This window comes from Fusarium flagelliforme, assembly GCF_020744385.1.
Source record: "Fusarium flagelliforme strain FIESC 12 MPI-CAGE-AA-0113 chromosome Unknown B0J16scaffold_8, whole genome shotgun sequence".
Taxonomy (NCBI): Eukaryota; Fungi; Ascomycota; class Sordariomycetes; order Hypocreales; family Nectriaceae; genus Fusarium; species Fusarium flagelliforme.
In genome coordinates, this window is record NW_025763510.1 from 1,679,982 (window position 1) to 1,702,819 (window position 22,838).

A 22,838-nucleotide genomic window follows, 5' to 3' on the forward strand; every position below is an offset into this window, starting at 1 on the left:
CAATTGTTCGCTTTTCCAACTTTTTTCTTCCCAGCTCCTGTTCCCCCCATGCGTTTTGTTCGCCCCCTCCATCGACTCCGCTCAACGTCAGTATGTATTAACAGAAGAATCATTCAAGGCTTAGGGCGCCAAAATAAAGTAGCCTAGATGCTAGTCTAAGCTAACATAAGGTAACCAAATTATTTCGTCTCTTATGCTTAAGGCGGCCAGGCCATGACCAATAGGCCATGACCGAATGCCCGAGCCGAAGCCGAGTATCATCATGACCCCACTAGATTACAAGGCTACGGAAAGTGCATTGTATTGCTGGTTCTCAGCCTTACTCATGATTGAATCAGTAAAAAAAGCATCACAAAATAAGTCGTGAAACAAATCTTCATCATTGACTTTTATTACTCAAAATTTTATAAATACTGCAACGCAGCGCAAACAACGAGGCAGCTCACTACCCCGCTTCAATATGACGCAGCTTTCATTCGTCTCGGACCATGCCTGAGTATTATCCCCAGACGCTTCGCCGTCTCTTGTCGTTCCATCTCTTATCATCTCCACCATTTAAGACTGCTGGGAAATCGTGGACTCAAGGGCCAGGACCAGGGCAGTTCGGGCGGGGATGTAGACATGCGTCCAGTTATTCCTGTTGTTCCACTCCATGGGTGTAGTGAAGAACCGAGTGTTCTCATCGATGCGGTTATGGCCTCCGACATCTTTGTGGTCAGTGTTTAGGACGACACGGTAAGTTCCTGGAACGTCGATTCCAATACGGTAGTCGCTAAAGCTGTTGGTTGGGTGAAAGTTGAAGATGAAGACTAAACCAGCTCGCTCGAATACAATGACCTTGTCGCCTTCATGCTTCAGTGAGATGTAGGCTTGGGGCGCAGCCAGCCAGCCGTACTTGGCTTCGGTTTGGTTCATTAGGCGGTCAAAGTGGTCGAGGAACTTGTATCGGAGCAGAGGATCATCCGTGAGGTTAAGCTGTCGTCGAGCGTACCAAAACGAGTTGTTGTTGCCCTCTCGAGGGAAATCGAGCCACTCAGGGTGACCAAACTCGTTACCCTCAAAGTTGAGGTAGCCTTCGCCTCCGAGTCCATGGGTTACCAACCGGATCATCTTGTGGAGTGCCATGCCGCGATCAATGACGGGAGTCAAGGGCGATAATGTTGACATGTTGGTATACATCTCGGCATCACAAAGATGCATCATCAAGGTCTTGTCTCCAACTAGACTATAGTGATGTTAGCGATTGATGCATTGATAGATGGACTTGCAGAAACTTACGCCTGGTCGTGACTCTCAGCATAGGCGATGGTCTTTTCGCCATGGCGGCGGTTAGTCAGAGTATGGCAAATGTTGCCAATATCCCATTCATCATCCTGGACTTCCTTCAGAATTTTGATCCACATATCAGGAATGGCCATGGCAAGACGGTAGTCAAAGCCAACACCGCCGAGTGACAGTGGCAAGCAAAGCGCGGGCATTCCAGAGACATCTTCAGCAATGGTGATGACCTCAGGATATAGCTGATGCAGCATCTCATTCGCCAGCATCATGTAAACGACAGCCTCCTCGTCAACATCTGCGCCAAAATACTCATGGTAGCCGCCAGAGAACCCCCTGTTGAAGTCAGTGAAGGAATTTCAAGGTACACTGTGGAATCACTTACGTGCCCATGCCGTGGTGGACATAAAGCATGCTGGTCACACCATCAAACCGGAACCCGTCGAATTGGTACTCGTCCATCCAAAAACGCAAATTGCTCAACAGGAACCTCATTACTTCATGATGGCCATAGTTAAACAGTCGGCTGTCCCACTGCTCATGTCGACCCTTGCCACCACCATGGAAATACTGATGGTCAGTGCCGTCGAACTCGTTCAGACCATCGAGAACGTTCTTTGAAGCGTGGCTGTGCACAACATCGAGAAGCATGGTAATACCCATGCCATGAGCGGTGTCAATAAGCTCCTTGAGCTCCTCTGGAGTTCCATAGCGACTGCTGGCTGCAAAGAAGTTGTTGATTTGATATCCAAAACTGGCATAGTACGCATGTTCCATGACAGCCATCAATTGGATCACGTTGTACCCAAGGTTCTTGATACGAGGGAGCATGTTCTGGGTGAACTCCTTGTAGGTTGCAACTCGCTGGTCGGGACTCGAAATACCGACGTGTGCTTCATATACACGAGCACTGGCGGGTTTCTTAGGTCGAGAGTTCTTGAACTTGTAGGTCTCGGAAGCTGGAGGATTCCAGAAACGGGCGTCGTATGCGGGAGATACGGACAGGTCCTGTGTCACATACTTGATCCAAGCAGGAAGCCGATCAACATGCTCACCACTGGGCAAGTCAAGAGAAATCTGGTACATGGATTAGACAAGGTAGATCAGCATTGGGTGTGAACCACGACGAACCTTGACTTTGGAGTTGTGAGGAATGGCAGCCTGGCCATTTTGAGCAGGAATCGTAATCTCAAAGACACCAAAATCGTTCTTCTTCATAGGGTGAGCGCCGCGATCCCAGCTGTCTGGTTACGGAGTAAGCGCATGTGGGTGCAATTGAGTTTGGAAACTTACTAAAGTCGCCGATCAGGTACGCCGCTGTGGCATTCGGGGCCCATTCGCGGTACACAATGTTGCTGTCGGCGTCGACGTTAAATCCGAATTTCTCAGCACCCTGTGGATGATACATAAGTAACACGTAAATGAGCGAAGGGATGTTATGAGCTTACCCTGCTGAACTTCTCAAGGCCACCCTCGGTGTCATTGATGGTCTTGATCCAATCTTGGGTTTTCGAGTAACGCCTTCTCAAGGCTTCGCTGAAGGGCTCCAGCCAAGGATCGAGCTTGACAACGCCTAGAATTGACCATGAGCATGGCGTACTTGACCATCAGATCATCACATGTCAGGTCATGCAACGTTTACTCACCTGTACCATCGTTTGGAATGTCACCCGCGGCACCGTTGGACTGATTAGGGTCCAAAGAATTGGACGAGTTCTCGACAATTGCAGCCATTTTTGCTACGTCAACAAAGAATACGACGCGTTTGCAGAAGGGAGATGTCGAGGGTGAGGTGGGCGGGGTAGGAAGGTTGATATTGGGTGTTTCAAAGCTCCAGACAATTGTTGAGCTTATAGTGAGACACAGTTGAGAGTGGGATGAACTTGACAAAGCAGCGTAAGAGTTATAAGGTAGAACAAGGACTCAAAAATACTAGTAAGTAAGATGAAGAATCAGAAATTGTGGCAACAAAAGTAGAATTGCGATATCTGAGACCTTGCAGCCTCCTATCTAGCTCACTCGCCTAAACTGCATCTTTCGGATTGCCCGCGCGCGCAGAGCTTTATCGATAAGTTGGGATGACGTCGCAGATGAGTGGATTTTTGTCTTTTTGTCCCAACGGCTGAGGTACGTATCTGCACGCTGTCCTTGAAGAGGAAAGCATTACCCGTTCGTGTGCTTGAAAAGTTCGGCATATGGTTGAGGTGAGAGCAGGAGCGGGCCCAACACAAGAAAAACCACTCTCACCATATTGCCACTTCCTATAAAAGACCACAATGATGCTGCACAAGAATCATTGTGCAGCTTGGACCTTGACGGGTCCCGTCAATTGATGGAGCACAGCAAATGGTTCGTGCTTGGAGAGGCCGGGGCCCCATGCCAGCTTCTTTAGTGGGACACACCATAATCCAGGTCTCTCAGTGGCTACTTACGGCAGTACCCTGTCGCCGCTACAGATCAGCTATGCTGCTGAGGTGCTGAGGCGCGAGATCCTCGACCTCTAAGCTTCCGTGCCGATAGCGGACCGGGAGGCTGTTCGCGGCAACGGAAGGCTTCCGGAGATCTATTCATCCAGTCCATGTATCACATAATCCTCAATCTTTAAACTACAGCCTACAGTCGTATTAATCAAACATCCTCATTATCGGCTCTATTATTATCTTATTTGTGCTTGCCGCTGTGTTATCCATTCGATCGGCCCTGTCTGGTGTTTCGCAACGCGACCGTATCGAGCTGCATTGACCAGTTCCCCCGCATCCCGTCATCGTCGGCTCAGGCATAGCCCATTTCGGTTGACTGTCGCCTGACACGCTCCCATAATCCTATTATGCGAATTGAATATAAACCATGATGGCGCCCTTCGTCAGGGCATTCCCTATGGCGCGCTGCAGCCTTTGCCACGTCCCGCGCTCTGCTATTCAATTAGTATCACTCACAACCCCACGACTATCTACCCACGATCCTTCCTCGCAACGACAGCATCGATATATATCCAGCTCTCGGTCATACTGGAGACGGAACACTGATTTCAATTCTGGTTTCAGTAGTAGCTATGACCCATCAAGCGATGCTGGGCGGGGGCCAATGTTCAACAAGACCAACTTTGGCGTACCACAGTTCTACCCCCGCGACCTCAAAAAGCGAGTAGACGACTATGTTGTTGGTCAAGACAGGGCCAAGAAGACAATATGTGCGACAATATTTAACCATTACCAAAGCCTGCGTCGAAGACATCAACATGATCATGAAGATCGGAATAGGCGTGATAAGGTAATGCGCCAGAGATTCGCAAGGGATAAGGAGCTGCATCAGAAGCGTCGCGAGATGCACCCCGTTGAAGGTCAGCGTGCACGTGGTTCTGTTCCTGAGCGCTACGACGCTGATACTATTGAAGATGAGTTCCCTGGACACAACGACTCAGTTCGTGGGCTTCATGACAGTCATGACTTCGATGACGATCCTATGGATCATCTTTACGTTGCCGAAGACATAACGGTCCCTGAGCATGTCAAGATCGACAAGAGCAATCTGCTTTTGATCGGGCCAACTGGCGTTGGCAAGACCTATATCCTGGAGTGTGTACCACCTCGATTGGCATGTGGAATGACGATAGCTAACAATTTCCAGAACCCTTAGCAAGAAGATCAACGTGCCCTTCTCAATCTGCGACTGCAACTCATTTACACAAGCTGGCTACATCGGCCAAGACGTGGAGACATGTATCGAGCGACTTCTCATTGAATCGAATTACGACATTAAAGCAACAGAGCATGGCATTGTTGTATTAGACGAGTTTGACAAGATCGCGAGACGTGAGACGACGACTGGCCGGGATGTCGGGGGCGAAGGTGTTCAACAGGCTTTACTCAAGCTCGTTGAAGGGACGAAGATCACCGTCAATGTCAAGGACAACCGATCATCACGGTCGACGCCGCCTATCACTACGAACTACAACGCATCTGGGTCATCTTCCTCTACTCCCCAGGCAACTCCCCCTGGTGGTAAAGTTGACCAGTACACTATCGACACCACAAATATCCTCTTTGTGTTCTGCGGCGCATTTGTAGGTCTGGACAAGGCCGTACTCAAGAGAGTTGCTAGGCCGACTATGGGCTTTGGCGGAGAGCTTCGAGGTCGCTCTACCATGTCCGGAAACAAGCAGAGTCTACCAGCGGAGACATACACACACTTGCCTCATCACAACCCCCAATCCGCCTCCTCGTTCACACCCCTAGACCTTACCACACCAGCTGATTTACAGACTTTTGGTTTCATTCCTGAGTTAATTGGACGGCTGCATAACATTTGTGCTCTTAGCCCACTATCCAAGGAAGATCTCTTCCGCATCCTGACCGAACCCAGAAACAGCCTTGTTGCTCAGTATACAGCGCTTTTTGAGACGTACCCTTCGCGTTTGTTCTTTACGGAGAAAGCACTCTATGCTATCGCTGAGCGGGCTGCAGCCTCAGAGACCGGAGCGAGAGGCTTGAAGATGGAAATGGAACGGGTTCTAGCAGAGCCCATGTTTGACGCCCCAATGCCTTACGTGCTCATTACAGAAGCATGCGTAAAGGGTACAGACAAGGCAGGGTACTGGGGCAAAGACGGTAGATTTGAACTAGATAGGAGGATGCAGGCGGAGGAAATTCATCCCACGAAAGCAGAACCAGACAATACTTTTGAAAGGTATCGAGAGGCTGGACAGAGCGGTGGCTAAGTATTGGTTTGTACTATACTGCATTACACTGGTAACAAGGCGAATTGGAGCATTTACTGGGTTGACGGATTGGGATTAATGTCGACAAGCTGGTCAGGCAGCACTTTTCTGGGTATGCTTCCACAAAGATAGGCAAGGGAATAAACTCAATCAAACAAATGACGCGACTCGGGTTCCGTTGTTGTTGTAATACAGTATTTACACCAAGAGGACTTGATATCTCTGGAGCGACCTCGAAACCCCTAGTCATGCCCGCGCACACCAGAGGCCATTTTACACACCAATACGTCTCAGGGGTCACCCAAGCTTCTAGCACAAATGAAACAACGTTGTGTATTGAATTTAGTTGCCCTTGGGAGGAGACTGGACCATACCCTTGCCAGCGTAGCCGGGAGAAGTGATACCAGTGAAAGGATCGGATTTTTGGTTCTGAAGATCTTTGTTAGCCAACCGACTCGATGTTTGCTGGACGGCATGTAACTTACCTTGAGGAACTCGTTGGTCTCCTCCTGGTACTCCTGGGTCATGGTGTAAGGAGCAGGCTTAGCGACAAGGCGGACCATGCCGAAGAGACCAACACTGGCAGCGATACCAATGAAGATACCCCAGGCGATGCGAGCGTTGGTTCCAGGAGGGTCCTCAGCGCGGGGGCCGTGAGGGCCGAAAGCAATCCAGTAAGCTATCGAGAGAATTCAAGTTAGTTTTCTGGTGGTGACGCAGAAGCATGTAGTGTATGTATATGAGGCAGGGAATGGGCCGATGATATAACGGGGAAGCTATTGCTCAGATGGCCCCACCAGCCAATCAGGAAGCCGAATTGGTGGGTTGGGTCTACATGATGCAATTGAGGCTCATAAAGGCTCCAAGGCAAGGCTGAACGTGTCTAATTGCCGTGCTTCATGTAAAATTGAAGACTGAGGAGGCTGAAGAGTTGTGTTGTGGTGGTTATGAACGTAGAATCTCGGCTACGCGGGCGGGACGGAGGTATTTTCGCAGTGGAGGAGAGTTTAGAACGCACCAGCTTTCTTCTCCTGGAAGGTAAGGTCGGTCCAGCTGGACTGCATGCGATCACGCAGAGCCATCCAGAGCTCAGCCTGCTCTTGGTGAGGCATGCCCTCCCATCGCTTCTCGATGTTGGCGAGGGTTGGGTTGGAGATGGCCTGAGTCGAGGCAGCTCGCGAGGCCAGGGCAGGAGTGCTGCGCACCAGGCTCTTGCGCAGCAGGTTGGTGGCCGGTGTGCGCAGCATCGTGGACGTATATAATCTGATCTGGTCGACGGATGAGCGGGGGGAAGAAGCGAAGCTCAATTGGTGCGGTCGTGAGCGCGAGTTCGTAGAGGAAGACGGACGGGATGAGTTTATTCGGGGAATGTCAGAATTAGCAAGACGAGAGCAATCATACGATGGGTCCTTGCTGTCTCGGCTTGGATTGGTGCAGAGTCAATCACGTGATTAGTTCTTGTTCCTTGTTGCCGGTTTTGCACGAGTTGATGAAATCGTCTTGCGCATGATTGGCCAAAGCTCTCAGGCGATGAACCGAGTACATGGGTGGGCTAGGTATATGACAGAAGAAATATCCTCTAAGGCTTAGGCTACAGAAATAAAGTAGTCTAAGTGCTAGTCTAACTAGCCATAAAGTGACCAAATTATTTCGTCTCCTGTGTTCTGGGCGACCAATTCTTCTGATACCCTGGCGGTGGGTTGGAGCTCGTTATTACACTTACCATCTACTCAGGCCTTGCTACATTCTTATGTTGCATTGAGGTTGTTACTATTCTGTAGTTTAATTTGTTTCAAGTTATTGCTAATTACCGTAAAAAGAAAGAAAGAAAGAAAGAAAGAAAGAAAGAAAAAACATTATATATGCGATTGCTACCGGCTTATCTCTATGGCTATTGAACAATTATAATCTCCAGTGAACCGAGTAGTCGTCAGGATGTCAGAAGAATCAGCTGTTGAAAGTACGAGGGACAAAATAATCTAGCCATCTTTGGCTTATGCTAGCACTTAGGCTACTTTATTTCTGTAGCCTAACCTTAGAGGACATCTCTTCTGTTATCCATCTGAAGGTGTTTGTTTTGTAAGGGAAGTAAGTATATGGCTATTTTGGTTTAAAACATAGGAGCTTCTAAGCCCCAGAGCAAGTTCTCCCAGTCCATTCCATCAAAATCCGTGTTCAATCCCAATCCCATATCGTTCAACTCCTGGGCAGAAACCCTAATATCACTGGGTGTTGTTCCCGTTGACATCACTGCTGTTGACGAAGTAGGCGTGGGCGGAAGATTCTCGCTCATCCGCTTCGACGGGTGCCGATCATTTGCTTTGCACACTGGCAACGACACTTTGTGTTTCTTCATCACCTGCCTCAAAAGATCCTGGATGCGAGCTGTAGGCTTGGAGTGTTCCTTTGCTGCGTCCAGAATATTCCATGCTTCAACCAAGTCTTGTCGTCTCTCTTCTTTTTCATGGGCATCGACACCGAGACAGAAATCCAAGAGAAGGACTATACTGGCAATAAAGACACTGTGTAAGACCAAGCATAGTCGGAGTCTGGTCGTATTGAACGTCGTATTTTCTGCCTCCAGCTGCTGTTCGGTCTGGATTACCATTCGTGCTGAGTCAAGACAAACCCTCCGCGAGTGGGCATATGCAGGCTCTACAGCCCCACGGGCCAAGTAAGGGAGATGAAGCTTGCACCTCTGTCCGTATGTGAATATCTTCATGGTATGGCGTTGAACGACAATGCCTGGCCGTCGTTGGACATCATCCGGAGGCATTTGCTGTAGCTCTCTCGCATTCAACTTGAAGAAAGGGGGGAGCTCATTAATGAAACGCTCAATGGCTGTATCTATCTCTAGAACAAGATCGTAAGGGTTGCTGTCTTGGCTTGGAGAAGAGAGGGGCGCTCGGTCGGTAAAATCTCTAATCACCTCAGCAAGCTGTATTCTTTGCAAGAAATAGGACATGCTCGTTGATTGGTTCAGTGGTTTTCCCACCATAACTTTCCCTTCCACGAGGTCTTCATCGTTGGCGTTCAGGGGTTTTCTGATGTTCATCTGACGAGGAATGATCATGTAGGTGCCCTCATGGGGGCCTGGGAATCGTGATATCATTCTAAAGAGTTGTCAGAAATATGAAGGATATCAAGCATGGAAGGAAAAGGTCCTACGCGTCTGTTCCAACGAGATACCACCATACTCGTCGGGCTATCTCTGCCTTCAGATCGCTGTATTGAGTGATTGGTGTCGAAGGCTGTTGGTGTGGATGATCGAGACGATGTATGCCAAGCTCACGGCATATCGTGATAGCTTGGAAAAAGCAGTTCCGGCCCCGTGGTGAAACGCCTTCAGCATTCAATAGGACAAAACTAACAATGATGAGCCCCTGTGCCAATTCCAAACTCATTTCAGCCCTCCGCTGGGCTGCATCAAACACATCAAAAGTTGCCTTGAGCCATCCAAAAGCCTGATTGTTTGCCTCTGAAAAGTTCGAGAACAGGGGAGTCATATCATTATCTGTCGCTGTCCAAGCATATGTGACATTAGTACAGACTGCGAGCATGAGAAAAACATGACACAATTGGACCTCTTCCCCCTTTTCGATGGCATCATAAATTTCATCGACCAATTTGAATAAGGTAGGGGTGTGGATAACATGATGCATATATGTAATGACTGTAGTATACTTATGAATCAGTATTTTGATCTCATGTCGTTGAGGCAGCCAAATGCATCTTGTAGGTTCCAGCGAGAGTAGGCCCGAAGGAACGCTTGAATTTTGGAATATATAAGATGATGGTTGCGTAATGGATTGAATAGGGCAAATACGAAATGCCACTTGATCTACTAGAACCGAGTCCTGAAAGAGAGATAGGTGAGTAAGCTTCCATGCTAGGTCACGACTGCAGTACTGGCTTACTGATGGTTTTGGACCAAGACATGTTCTCTCGAGCCAAAGAGCGTCAGCAGTAAGATTCTGGACATTGGCAGGTAAAGGCCGTGATGGTTCCGGAGGCTGCGTCTGCGTTCTCGTTCCTGGTACAGCATCATTGCCATAATTACTCGAGGAGGCAGTCGACGCTGTAGGGGTGTTGCTGTCAGTCTGGTTGTTCTTCTCTGCAAGAAGAGCCTCCAGCCTTTCTAAGCGACTAAGAATATCCGCTTCCCGGTCCGTAGGCGGCGCATCTCCACGCTTAGCAATCGGCCGTGATACGGAAGCGGTAGTTGTAACTGTTGGTGTAAGCCGGGGTGGGTCTTGAGACTGGCACTGAACTCCGCGGCTTGTACAATTAGAACACGGAAACTCTCGACTGCAACGCAACTTTCGCACACGACAGAAGTGGCACGACACAGGCCGTTGGCGAGGCTGACGGCCCATATTACTTGAAGTTTAGGCCGTACTGTAGCAGCGAATTAGTATATGATTCTTGACTTTGTTGTGAGGAACGGACAGTTGAGTTAAAAACGGACGGAGATTGTGGCCTTTCCATGGAGTCTCCGCGGAATATCCGTGGCCCCGACTCCGACATCGTCTCGGGATAACTATACCAGTTATAACAAATCAACCCTTTGCACATTTAGCTTTGCTTACGGCTCCTATATCGTCGATCAAGCATAAGCTATTGGCTCAGAAGCTCTGGATTGATGATCCTGCAGATTAATGACGAGGGTTTGAAGGTTGAACAACCCAGGTTAAGATCCATATTGGCCTGTATCACCTACACCCCCGTCACGGTGTCAGAAGAATTGGTCGTCGAAAGTATAAGGGACGAAATAACTCGATTACCTTACGCAGGCTTAGACTAGCACTTAGGCTACTTTATTTTGGCGCTCTAAGACTCAGAGGACAATTCTTCTGACACCTATCTGACCCCCTTCTCAATGACTCTCTACTAGCCGCGAGATCGGTTTGTCAACCATTGTTGAGACACGGACTTAAGAAATTCACCGTTGTATTTCCCGGGCCAAGGATTCCTTCCGGTGCATTAGTGTGAAAGTGAATGTCCCGGCCAGTTGAGGCTCATGGCATTTATAGGCAGATGTCCCCCATACATTATCCACCGAAGCTCAGATCTTGAGCCCTACACAACAAACGGTTTAAGCTTCATCTCTCGTGAGTTATCACTCACCACGATATAACGAAATACTAAGGAATCGAAAGACAACTCGAAGACTGCCGTGTAACTCCTGGCAGTTTACACCAGGCATGATGGTGCACAAAAACACAAATGACGAGCTCACACAAGATGTCTCTCCAACACAAGTGATCGAAGAGGATTTGAAGCGCCAGAGAGACCTGGAGGAGGGATCAACTTCAGTCGAATTTGACGAGCCTGCTGATAATGACCCCAATATCGTCAACTGGGATGGCCCTGACGATCCAGCCAACCCTCAAAACTGGTCAATGAAAAAGAAGACCGTCACGGTCATTATTGTGTCTTCCGTTACATTCGTCACGTAAGCCTTATTTTTTCCCATTTCGATATTGAAATGGACTTACTAACACATCCAGGCCGCTGGCGTCTTCCATTTTCGCACCCAGCATTGAACAAGTCATGACTGAATTCAACTCAACCAACACGCAGTTGGCATCTTTCATCGTCTCGGTTTACCTTATCGGATACTGTTTCGGCCCGCTTGCCATTGCTCCCTTGTCTGAGATGTACGGTCGGCTCCCACTCTACCACGTTTGCAATGTCCTTTTCGTTATATTCAACGTTGCTTGCGCGTTGGCTCCTAACTTGGGTGGTCTCATTGCCTTTCGGCTCCTTGCCGGGCTTGCGGGCTCGTGTCCACTCACCATTGGAGCTGGATCACTTGCCGACATGATTTCCAAAGAGAAACGTGGGGCTGCCATGTCTTCATGGGCTCTTGGGCCCCTTTTCGGGCCAGTGATCGGACCAGTTGGTAAGTACATACCCCAATAGTTGAGTTTGAGTGCTATGGAGTGAAAACTGACAGTTCCAGCCGGTGGATATCTTTCCCAAGCCAAGAGCTGGCGCTGGTCCTTTTGGGTTGTTTCTATTCTAGTAAGTTCCCTGGAATGATTATGTTGTCATTGGAGCAAAGCTGACTTGTCCAAAGGCCGGTGCAATCACGATAATGGCCTTCATATTTATGAGAGAGACCTACGCATATGCTCTTCTCGATCAAAAGACCAAGAGACTTCGCAAACAAACAGGAAACCCCAAACTCCGCTCCGTTCTCGATAAAGGGACCACCACGAAAGAGCTCTTTAGCTTGGCCATGGTACGACCCACCAAGATGCTTCTGTTTGCGCCTATCGTATCGCTCCTTTCTCTTTACATGGCTCTCGTTTATGGCTATCTTTACCTTCTCTTCACAGCTATGCCAACTCTCTTCGAGAAAGAATACAACTTTTCTAGTGGATCAGTCGGTCTTTCTTATCTGGGTATCGGTACAGGATCGTTGATCGGACTCGTCATCTCTGGAGCGACATCAGACCCCCTGGTTAGATACTTGACCAAGAAGAATGGAGGAGAGCGTAAGCCAGAGTATCGACTACCACTCATGGCGGCAGCTTGTCTTATCATCCCAGCTGGCCTGTTCTTATTTGGATGGACTGCTGAGAACAAGAACCATTGGATCTTACCCATTATTGGCACTTCCTTCTTGGGAATGGGTATGATCATCGTGTTTGTAAGTACTCCCATGATTTATGAAGGGTCTGAACCAGCCTAGCTAACACGATTTAGATGTGCATCTCGGTTTATCTCGTTGATGCATATATCGAGTACGCTGCGTCTGCCATTGCTGCGAGCACTGTACTCCGATCACTCGTCGGAGCACTGTTACCATTGGCCGGAGGAAGCATGTATAAGAGCCTCGGTTATGGTTGGGGGACCTCTGTGCTAGGCTTTGTTGCAGCAGCGGCAATCCCGTTGCCAGTGATCTTTTTCAAGTATGGCGAGAGGATCCGAAGCAGGAATCTGTTTGATGTCAAGCTCTAAGTAGAAGCTGGCTAAGCCCTGGCGGAGGGACACATGTAGAGCAACTCGAAAGGAAGTCAGAATGGAAAGACGATAATAGAAGATTGCTTCACTAGGGAATGAATATCGGTTGCCGAAATGTTTTGCAAGTTTATAAGCTAGTCTGGTGATTGATGCACAGATAGCCAATGGGTCATCATTTTGTTGCTGCAGAATCATCCACAAACTCCGTCTTTTTCTCAGTACTGCAAGCGTGTTAGAAATATATTAAAATGGCGGCACTGCGTTGTACCTCTTTGGAGGACCAATCTTTTTCTGCGCATCAGGTGCAAATATTGGCTGAAAGGTGTAAATCCCTGGTCAAAGGTGATAAGCATATGATGACAACCTATGAGAGATAATGACTAACCTCCAACAACGCCGCAAAAGACGGTCAAAGCCAACGGCAATGCTCTTTCAAAGACATGCATCTTGGGTAATGTCTAGTCAAACGGGTCTCCGTGATTATATCAGGCCAGTATTGACAAAATTACTTCCAAGCAAGTGGAGGCTTACATGCAGAAGTTAAGGGTAGGTTAGTTGAATGTCCAAGTTCGAATTCGTCCATGATCCATGGACCCATTCCAAGCCCGGATGAGACCCACATGAGATTTAGCGGGATCACAGCATATGCACGCTCTGAATTTCGGGGTCTCCCCACTAAAACATAGTTCCATTAGAGTGCCCGAACGCGATGGAAGGAACCTACCTAGGCTAGGTAAGCTCTTCTCAAACGCGTCTTCTAGGTTCCTTAATCGCGTCCCCCGCCACGCTCGGCCCAGAAATCAATTAAACGACCTAGCTACGTACCTGTCGAAGCGCGATCACTTTCAGCCATGAGAGTTCCAACTCGAAACCTCTACTAGGTATTTTTCTTCAGGCCTTTCTGTACAACCAAGCCAAGACTGCGACTCGAGACCATGCCTATAAAAATATAATGCCATATACGGACCATGAGCAACTGGAAGGAGTTGGGAGAAGTCCCTGATTCTGAGGACGAAGATGGTTTCGAGAGCCAGGAATTACCTACTTTGCCAGCAATTACCTCGGCACAGACGAACAAGATCGATACCGAAGAAAATGATGACCGAGAGGAGGCCATCGCCAATCATGATGAAGCGAAAGAACAAAGCAATGATATCTGGGACGTTCCCGACTCGTCGCAGGAGCCTTTACAGCTTGCTCCTCCTAAAAAGACACCCACTCAAAAAGATGAAGCAATAAATAAGCCACTCGAACCGCGTATCCCGATATCTGATGTGTGGAACGTTCCGTCCTCCTCGCCTCTGTCTTCGTTGGACTCTGACGATGAACTACCCGAAGCTGACTACCCTCACCTTCAACCACCGACTATAACCGCAGAAGACAGGCCGTTGGACCAACCTGAGCAAGATGATGGAGTTACTGGTGAAACATCCAACACATATCTTGAGTGCTCATCACCCCCACCGGAATTTGGAAGCAACCGCGGTGTTACACATCCTGTCTCATCGCCTGTCCACCAAAATACTAATTCAGTACCTTTGCAAAGTCAGGATCTGAGTACGGACGAGCATCAAGCTGCTCAACAGACAGCTATCCGTTATGAGCGATCTTTTCGGCCACGCAAACCTATCCAGGAACGCCCATACGCTATAGAGATGTCAAACTACTCCAACGTTCTAAGAAAACATGGCGTCCGGCCCCTCAGACTTGCCCTCGAAGGGGAGAAGAGGCGCAGGCAACAAGCTGAGCAGGACGCTTCACAAGATAAGGACTTCGAAGATGATAGCCAAGGATCACACCTGCCAGATATATCAGATGAGAGTCAATTGAAGGGCTTGGAGGAGTTTCTAGACGGACTGGAAACGCTGGACGCTCCGTCGCCCTCGCCACCCAAGACTTCACCGAGAATCAGTCGTGCCGGCCCGAGCAGCCAGGCCAGCTCAGCAGGAGATACCGAGAACACGAGCATAGCTGATGACGATCTTCCTTCGCTGAAAGACTTATTGAGACGACCACCAACTACTGTATTGAAGCAAGCAACCAAGCGAAAGTCTTCTCCATCCCGATCGTCTGCTCGAAAGCGCAAGAGATACGATGTTGTTGACAGTGATCCTCTTGAGCCCGCATCTGCGTTTAGGTTGGGACCGGGAACCACAGACTCGCCTGCTGCACAGCGAGATTCACGACGAACCGAAGACATGCTCTTACCTACTGCTGAGGGCTCTGATCCAGAATTGTTACGTCCTCCAGTAACTACTGGGTCGGCTCAGCCATTCGTCCGCTCAACGTTACGCGCGCCTCTAATAAGTACGGATGACTCCGAGGATGAACTTGCTGGCCCAACAACCACGTTGCAACCGAATGTCGAAGAGTCTGCTACTCAATCGGATTCAGATTCTGGCTCTGAGAGTGGATCGGAGATTGTGAATACAGTTGGGCGTCGGATCAGGGGAGTCCTTCCTGCCTCATGGCTGCGGTTAGATCAGCAGTCTGGCCACAAGAAACCCTCAAAAGACATGCAGAAAAAGCCCGTCGCTGTTTCACCCGAACGAGAAACAAGACGGGGTGTTGCACAGAGGCGTATAGCGACACCAAATGCCTCCACGGCCCTTGAGATGTTCTTTGAGGAATCCGATGATGATGTCGACTCTGTCCCTACACTTGCTTCACGACAAAAGACGACAGATGAAACCTTCTCCAACCAGACGCGTCTTCTTGTCCAGGATGAGCCGCCTATATTTGTTCCAGAAGAGCATTCTGACGACGAGGGATCTGCAATTGAGGACAACGCTATTGACTATATGGCTGTGAGCAGGAAGCGACAGCTAAACCTCTCGGAATCCTTTCATGGCACTGCAAAACGACACAGAAGCTCCAGCTTCCAACGAAAACCTTCGGCTACAAGAAAGCCTCATCAGCCTCGAATTACGAGCATGCTTTCTGGATCTCGTCATGTCTCTGTACCAGTACTCGAGCCTGTCAAGAAGAAGCATCGTCAGTCTGCGGTGAAACGAAGCGGGAAAAAACGATCATCCAAAAATGCTCTGAAGTCATTTTCACCTCCTCGCCTTAGTATCCTTGATGTGGTTGAGCCGGATGCGCCCCGCTTCTTGAAGATTGCAGCTCGGTCTGCGACTCGACGCCGGGATATGGGTAGAAGCAGCCCCAGTAGGAAGTTCATCAAGCTAGCCACCAGAGATGATCACGTTGATGCTGTGTCCATCTTAGACAATTGGAGATCTGGGTCGATTCCACAACGCCCATCTGTTACCACCGCCCGGGAGGCCAAAGCATCCAAACCGAAGCCCAGAGGGTCTGGACAACCACTGGGTGTAATATCAGGGAATGGCTCCCCTATCCCAGGACGTACGCTCATGCAGCATGGAGTATCCCGCCGCTTGGTTAAGCAAGTCAGCCAGGCGGGATCCGTCCGATACCAGACAGACAGCAATACGGCAAAACCTCAAGCAACGCCACATCGCCTACATACACCGGCCCGAACTGCTTCGGGGCGTGTACGGCCAGCTCAACTGGAAACAGATGACAGGGATGGAATCACTCGATTCTCCTTTAATGCAAAGAAGAAAAGGTTGGATCACCTGTACCGAAAACAACGAGGCGATCTCTCTGCTTCAAGTATCATGACCTTCGATAATGCACCCGATACATTTTACCCAGCAAGCCCACCAGCAGAAGAAAATCCAGTACCACTTCGAGTTGTTAAGGAACCTGCTCGGACTCTGAATAAGTCACGGTTCCGCAAGAAAACAAAACCTCAACGCATCGATATTGAGGCACCGCAGTTCAGTCGTGCCAATGATCCGATACCTATGGCAACGGTGGCAACTGAGCCCCTTCAATCTGGCGAGACGTGCGAGAAGAAAATGCAGGGATTGGGACCATACGGTACCCAGTACACCCATCATTTTGAGGCGTTCCCTCTGAATTCTCATGTGTATTTCCATGAGTCGACCCTGATCGGCAGTGGTTTCTTCGAGAAAGCAAGAGGCGCTGTTACCTACCAACATTTACTCGAGACTCGACCGCGAGTGTCATTCAACTTTGGTGAGCAAGTGCTCAGGTGGGGTCCCTGGGATGCACAGGTTTCGTCTGAACTCGGAGTACTCCTTGATTCTATTGCGGACCAGCTAGACCGCAATTCATTGCATGAGGAAGTTCCGGACTCCAAATTTATTACAAATGCTGCTGGTTTCATCATGAAATTCATGCTGGATTCTCTGAGTTTCGCAGACCACACGCAGATCAAGATCTTTGTATGCAGGGCGCTTGAGGTCCTCCAAGGGTTCAACAGCCGTGTAAGAGCCCTCTTGCGACAACAAAACGACACCACACAACCTCACTACTCCCTTGTTGCGAGTGCTTACGATCATCTGCTCCTTGCTACACTTTTTGTTCTGAAACTTTGCCAGGGCGAAGCGTCTTTGATGAATGAACAATTTCAAATGGAAGACCTGCTCAAGGGTCTGTCTGGGACTGCCATAACCGCACTCACGATGGTGGGTATGGATCAGATTACAGAAACCTACAACGATCTCAAAGACCCTCGCAAAAGAGAACGTGGTCTAAGAAACAATGTGCCTGTAATTCACTCATGGGTGATCAACATGAAAGTTCTGGAACATGCCCACATTCTTCGGGCGTCTTTCTGGGATATTCTGTACACAGTCATGGCCACGCCTGAAGCCTTAATGAGTCTTGATGCAAATGTCCATGAAGGCTTGTGGAGAAATATGTTTACCCTTCTGCCACTCACTGAATTCAACGACCAAGGTATCGTTATCGCAGGCAGCAGACATGATACAGTTGTTGATGGATGGACGCTGCCACAGAAGCTACTCAAGAACGTCTTCCAAATTTACCAGGACAACCCACGACAGTCACCGAGCTTCAATGGCTACTGCCGAGCGCTGGTTGGTCGATGCCATTATCTTGTGCAGCAATGGGGTTGGCGCAAGTGCGTACCAGTAATCGGCGTCATCTTCGACTTCTTTGGCTCGCAGAACCTTGCTCACTTTCGCAACGAAGAAGTTTATGCCTCTCCCAAATTCCTGGACGAACTTGCCAGTAACCCTTCGTTGTCTGTTGATAAAGCTGATAAATGCTTTCACATCTTCCTCAAGCTCGTCGCCTTGAGTATTAAGAAACTGAGTGATATTGGATCGTTGAAAGATATTCGAAATCTGATTGCTCGGACGATGCCGAACCACAACCGACAACTACTCAAAGAGCAAATGATCCAGGAGCGTGACCTGGCAGCTTTGCGAAACCACCATGACCTTCTTTGCACTCTGTTCTGGGCTTCGCCAGTAGAGCTTCGCCCCGGTGCTCACTTGATCGAGAGACTTGTCGTCCCAGCAAGCTCTCATAAAGAGGCTTGCCTCATCAATTTACGAGCTTGGAGCCAGCTAGCTAGGTTCCTGGTCTCATCCGGAGAAGCCACTACCTCGTTCAAACCATTTGCCCAATGGCGCAACAACTTCTTTCAGTCTATGCTACACCAGTTTGACTCAGTCCAGTCTGATATGCAGCAGCAAGTACTGGCCATGTCCAAAGATGGGAGTAACACAATCAACCAGGGCTTAGTAGATGCTATGGTGGCAATGAACAGACGGGCTGTGATGGATGTGTTATATATGTCCGTTGCAACATCGTTAGATGTCATGAAACATGCCCCCAACTTGGAAGCCGCCACCTTCGCTTTAAGCACACAACAGATGCAGCAGGTCTTTCATCGATTTGGTGCATATCCTCCAGGATTTGACTGGTGTATCCTTCGATCTGCCTTAGGCACCCTCGACGTTTTTCTCTCGCGAATCGATGACTTCAAAGAAGACGAAGAAAGTCAGCAAAGCGAGAGTCAAATTCTGGAATCAGCACAGGCCGACGATGCCATCCTGGTAGTTGATCATGATCTTTCGAGGGTGTACTTTTCGATGGCGAGATGCATCCTCTCTTCACATGGGGAACAAGGAGACCCTTCCACCGTCGCAGAGGTGTCGCAGTGCACTGAGCAGGTCATCACATTGACTGCTCGACTCGCAGTTAGATTTATCAACGGTGGTTTGCTGAGACTCGCCGACATGTTCAAAAACGGCAAGTATAGTCTTTTTGAAGACATCCCAGCAAAGCTCAGCCTAGACCAACGGAGACACTTGGCCTTGTTCATGACAACACTCCTCAGGCATAATTTCGATGACTTCAACGAGGCTGGGCTTCCCCTTTCCGAAGTTTGGGCTTTGTCAATTGTCAAACCACGTCCTTATTTGTCATACGAGAATCAGTTTGCAGAACAGCTGTGGAAGCAGAAAAAAGATTTCGTCCCTGAAGCAGTTTTGGGCCTTTCCATCAACCCAGACTACAACTCAAATCGAGACCTTTTCGAATTCACTATCTCATGGATGCGAAAGTCACTGCGAGACGCTGGACCGGCACTCAAGAAGGTCATCATGGCTGAGCACTCGAAGACATTGAAGCTGGTAATGGAGCAGATACAGCGAGATTTACACACGATGTGCTCTGACGTCTCTGAGCACCCGAGCTATGTGGCTTTCGTTCGGAACATCATTGCGCTTATCAGAGCCCATGGTTCTGAAATTTGCAAGATTGACGCGTACTTCTACCAAATCACGAAAGAGTACTCACCGTCCGTTCAAGACCCTCAATTACAGGTGGCTGGCATGATGTCCTACGGGCTTCGACTGACCGAAGGTGACAACAAGGCTGTACATGAAGTCTTCTATTTCCTTTGCAATAACTTCAAGCTGTCGCTGAAAGAGAACAAGCTTCGTGATGCAGTTCAACTATTGCACAAGGGGATGGAAAACCAGGGTATCCTCTCATTCATTCTTGGTAAAATGCTGCCAGCCATTGTGCGGGCGACTGGAGCTGAAAACTATGCATTTGCGATGATTGAGGTTTATGCAGAAGCTTTGCGAAACTTCATGGTCCGTAATGCAATTCCTCGAGAATGGACAGAAGACGATGTTCCCTCATTGCTGGCTTTGTTTTGTGCCATTGTCGACTTTTTGAAACAACTTAGCCAGACAGACGGACCTTTCCATGCGCAGCAGGTCCATTCGATCACGCAAGTCTTATATCTATCCAACATCCTTTGGCCGTCTCTTCATGGGTTGTCTCTATCTAAGATGTCGCATGACTCTTGGTCGGATGTTGCCCAGGCCTTGAAGGCAATGCAAACGGGACTTGTTCGAGCCGAAGCACATGTTGCCGACATGATTGAGATGGAGGACTATTCTCTGGCAGCCGAGATACTTCTTTCTGGCTTTAGAAGTCAGGGGGTAGCGCCTCATCCTACTGGGAAAGACATGAAAACTTTCACGGATAACATTATCAATGATATACGCAAACTTTGGGTCACTTCCGGGCCTAGTATTACGATCCAGGCTCCCGGAAGAGGACTGACACAGACACAGTCGGGCCAAGGAACGCCCGCGCCTGTGTGGGAACCAGAATCGCTTGTAAGCGACCTATATAATGAGTTGAGAATATGGAACCAGTGGTGGATTAAGGCATTTGGCAAGGAACCAAAACTCACGAATATTCCTATACCTGTTTTGTTTTGATGAGCATGGTTTCGGCGTTGGGGCTATATGAGGTTTTATGAATGTCTTAACGTTATTGGTATAGCATTGCACACGGCGTTGGAGAAGAAAGAGGACCAAAACAGTCCGAGCTAAGATAATATACATAGAGTTTAAATGTCAGACTCTATTTCTTCGGGCCTATTCTCATGGTGGTATATATATAACAATGATTATTAGTATAGAGATGGTTTGTTCAATGCGTATGTCGATTAAGTGCATGTACAGTACCAAGCATCCTTGGGAGTCGCCTATGAGACATTCATTACTCGGCCGACAATTTCCCGAGTGACGTACCATGGGCCGTGCAACGCGCCAAACGCGTCTCCTGGACATCTCGAAATTAAATAGTTTATGACCTCCAACTTCAACAATCGTAGCTAAAGGCCAGCAACGTCAGGGCATAGAAACACAGAAATGTCCTCTCTTTTTGGTCTTCCGGACGAAGCCATTCTGACACCTATCTTCGAGTCTTATCCATGTAGAGAGCATCAGACTCGTTCCCTAGCAACGCTCCTACATGTATGTTTACTTACTATCAACGTCATAAAATAAGATGAATCGTTACTGATATTTTTCACAGCCCAGTGCAGCTCCTTGCCGAAACCTTGTCGTTCATGGTGTGGCAGCAACAGGAAAATCCGCCATTGTTTCCCGTCTGGTCTCCGACCTAGCCACAAATGTCAACAACGATGCCTCCTCAGGTGGACTACAAGCCGCAGTGGTCAATTCAGTACAATGCATCACGGGGCGACATCTATTCGAGAGTATAGTTGGACAAGTGGCCGAAGCGCTGCAGTGGGAAGAAGTGCCGCGACGATGCGAGACGTTAGCGCAGCTGACGGTTGAGCTGGTTAAGATGATACAGTACCCTAAAAGAGATCCTCGATGGCGCTTTGTGCTGGTGCTGGATGCAATTGATCGACAAAGAGATGCACCGCCTACTTTGTTACCAGCTCTGGCGAGACTGTCAGAAATTGTGAGCACGCAGAACTCAGATCTTCGGGCGCAGAGCTAAGCTAACCTTGTTACTCAGATTCCATCTCTCACATGTGTCTTCATTGTCACATCTCCGCCCGCCTGCTTCTTACGCTCACCCTCCTCCGCACATCTTTTGTTCCCTCCATACGAAAAGAAGGAATTTGTCCGCATTCTATCCCTTACTCCACCACGACCCGTTGCTACGTGCACACACCAAGAAACTCTTGATCTCTGGACTCGGTTCTGTGCTGCCGTATACGACTCTCTTACGAAATCCGCCTCTCGGACATTACCCTCGTTCAAACATAGCTGCCATGCGCTCTGGCCGCGCTTTACAGCCCCTATTTTAGCCGGAACGCACACGCCGAAAGAGTTCTCAAAACTGCTTATTGCAGGCAGAGTGCACTTCCAGGATGAGTCTTTGCTAAATCCAAGTATTGTTTCCGTTCGACCTAAAAACAAGCCCGTCGAAATTCTAGCGAAACCTACATCCTCGGCGACTGACCTTACAAATCTTCTTCCCACAACGGCTCGTCTCATTCTCTTATCAGCCTACCTCGCCTCCCATAACGCAACTCGGCACGATCTTACACTCTTTTCAACATATAATCACAGTCGAAAACGTCGCCGTGGAGGAATCGTTGCCCGAGGGGCTACCCGTACAAAGCACCGAAAGATTGCTCGCAAACTTCTGGGCGCACACGCTTTTGTTCTCGAACGCATGATGGCAATCTTTGCCGCTGTGCGAACTGAGTGGGCGGACGGTACTGCCGTCGGCGCTGCTGGACTTGACGGAGATGTGGCTATGGCTGTATCGACGCTTGCGAGCTTGCGGCTGCTGACACGTGTTGGGGGCGCTGGTGATGTGATGGATCGAGGAGGCAAGTGGAGGATTAATGTTGCGTGGGAGGTGATACGTGGAATAGGAAGAAGCATTGGAGTGGAGGTTGAAGAATGGCTAATAGACTGATAATACCCCAAGCATAATATAATAGTACGGCGCCCATACAATGCCTATACCGTACACCATCCATTAACATGTCGTTCAGGTCGGCTGCCATTGCAACTCATCTTTCCAGAAATTCCAATACTATCATTCCATATCCACGTAATGGTACATCATTTCCAGCACCCACCATCGGGGGGCATCGTATCCACCACATTGCCAAAACGCCAGTCCATAGTATGCCATACAAGAATCCAAATCCTTCAAATAACTGTTTGGATATGAAGAAACACCCTTGCCTAAGAAGTCTATATCACTCTTT

At 48.8% G+C, this 22,838-nt stretch overlaps 6 protein-coding genes across 6 annotated transcripts; 3 read left to right on the forward strand and 3 right to left on the reverse strand.

Moving 5' to 3' along the window:
• Positions 1-335: 335 nt before the first annotated feature.
• Positions 336-3,250, reverse strand: B0J16DRAFT_195069 (glycoside hydrolase superfamily). Its single transcript, XM_046122866.1, has 7 exons — positions 2,925-3,250; positions 2,727-2,851; positions 2,572-2,671; positions 2,410-2,522; positions 1,664-2,355; positions 1,279-1,614; positions 336-1,225 (listed from the first exon to the last, which is right to left on the reverse strand). Exons 1-7 carry the CDS (start codon positions 3,010-3,012, stop codon positions 556-558), a joined length of 2,124 nt encoding a protein of 707 aa, XP_045978004.1. The 5' UTR covers positions 3,013-3,250; the 3' UTR covers positions 336-555.
• Positions 3,251-3,878: 628 nt separating this feature from the next.
• On the forward strand, positions 3,879-6,140 carry B0J16DRAFT_195145 (P-loop containing nucleoside triphosphate hydrolase protein). The gene is made up of 2 exons (XM_046122867.1): positions 3,879-4,853; positions 4,906-6,140. Exons 1-2 carry the CDS (start codon positions 4,126-4,128, stop codon positions 5,993-5,995), a joined length of 1,818 nt encoding a protein of 605 aa, XP_045978005.1. The 5' UTR covers positions 3,879-4,125; the 3' UTR covers positions 5,996-6,140.
• A 197-nt stretch (positions 6,141-6,337) lies between these two features.
• B0J16DRAFT_389551 (cytochrome c oxidase subunit IV family) lies at positions 6,338-7,242 on the reverse strand (the record flags this gene model as incomplete). The annotated part of the gene is made up of 3 exons (XM_046131818.1): positions 6,338-6,424; positions 6,481-6,674; positions 7,014-7,242. The coding sequence occupies 3 exons, from the start codon at positions 7,240-7,242 to the stop codon at positions 6,338-6,340; spliced, it is 510 nt and encodes a 169-aa protein (XP_045978006.1).
• A 719-nt stretch (positions 7,243-7,961) lies between these two features.
• On the reverse strand, positions 7,962-10,544 carry B0J16DRAFT_350636 (uncharacterized protein). The gene is made up of 3 exons (XM_046129076.1): positions 9,913-10,544; positions 9,164-9,852; positions 7,962-9,108 (listed from the first exon to the last, which is right to left on the reverse strand). Exons 1-3 carry the CDS (start codon positions 10,369-10,371, stop codon positions 8,106-8,108), a joined length of 2,151 nt encoding a protein of 716 aa, XP_045978007.1. The 5' UTR covers positions 10,372-10,544; the 3' UTR covers positions 7,962-8,105.
• Positions 10,545-10,733: 189 nt separating this feature from the next.
• B0J16DRAFT_350638 (major facilitator superfamily domain-containing protein) lies at positions 10,734-13,258 on the forward strand. Its single transcript, XM_046129077.1, has 6 exons — positions 10,734-11,106; positions 11,155-11,450; positions 11,506-11,900; positions 11,961-12,022; positions 12,078-12,653; positions 12,710-13,258. The coding sequence occupies exons 2-6, from the start codon at positions 11,200-11,202 to the stop codon at positions 12,962-12,964; spliced, it is 1,539 nt and encodes a 512-aa protein (XP_045978008.1). The 5' UTR covers positions 10,734-11,106; positions 11,155-11,199; the 3' UTR covers positions 12,965-13,258.
• A 496-nt stretch (positions 13,259-13,754) lies between these two features.
• B0J16DRAFT_406023 (Mus7/MMS22 family-domain-containing protein) lies at positions 13,755-22,540 on the forward strand (the record flags this gene model as incomplete). Its single annotated transcript, XM_046132933.1, has 4 exons — positions 13,755-20,564; positions 20,976-21,111; positions 21,173-21,568; positions 21,626-22,540. Exons 1-4 carry the CDS (start codon positions 13,936-13,938, stop codon positions 22,538-22,540), a joined length of 8,076 nt encoding a protein of 2,691 aa, XP_045978009.1. The 5' UTR covers positions 13,755-13,935.
• Positions 22,541-22,838: the final 298 nt, after the last annotated feature.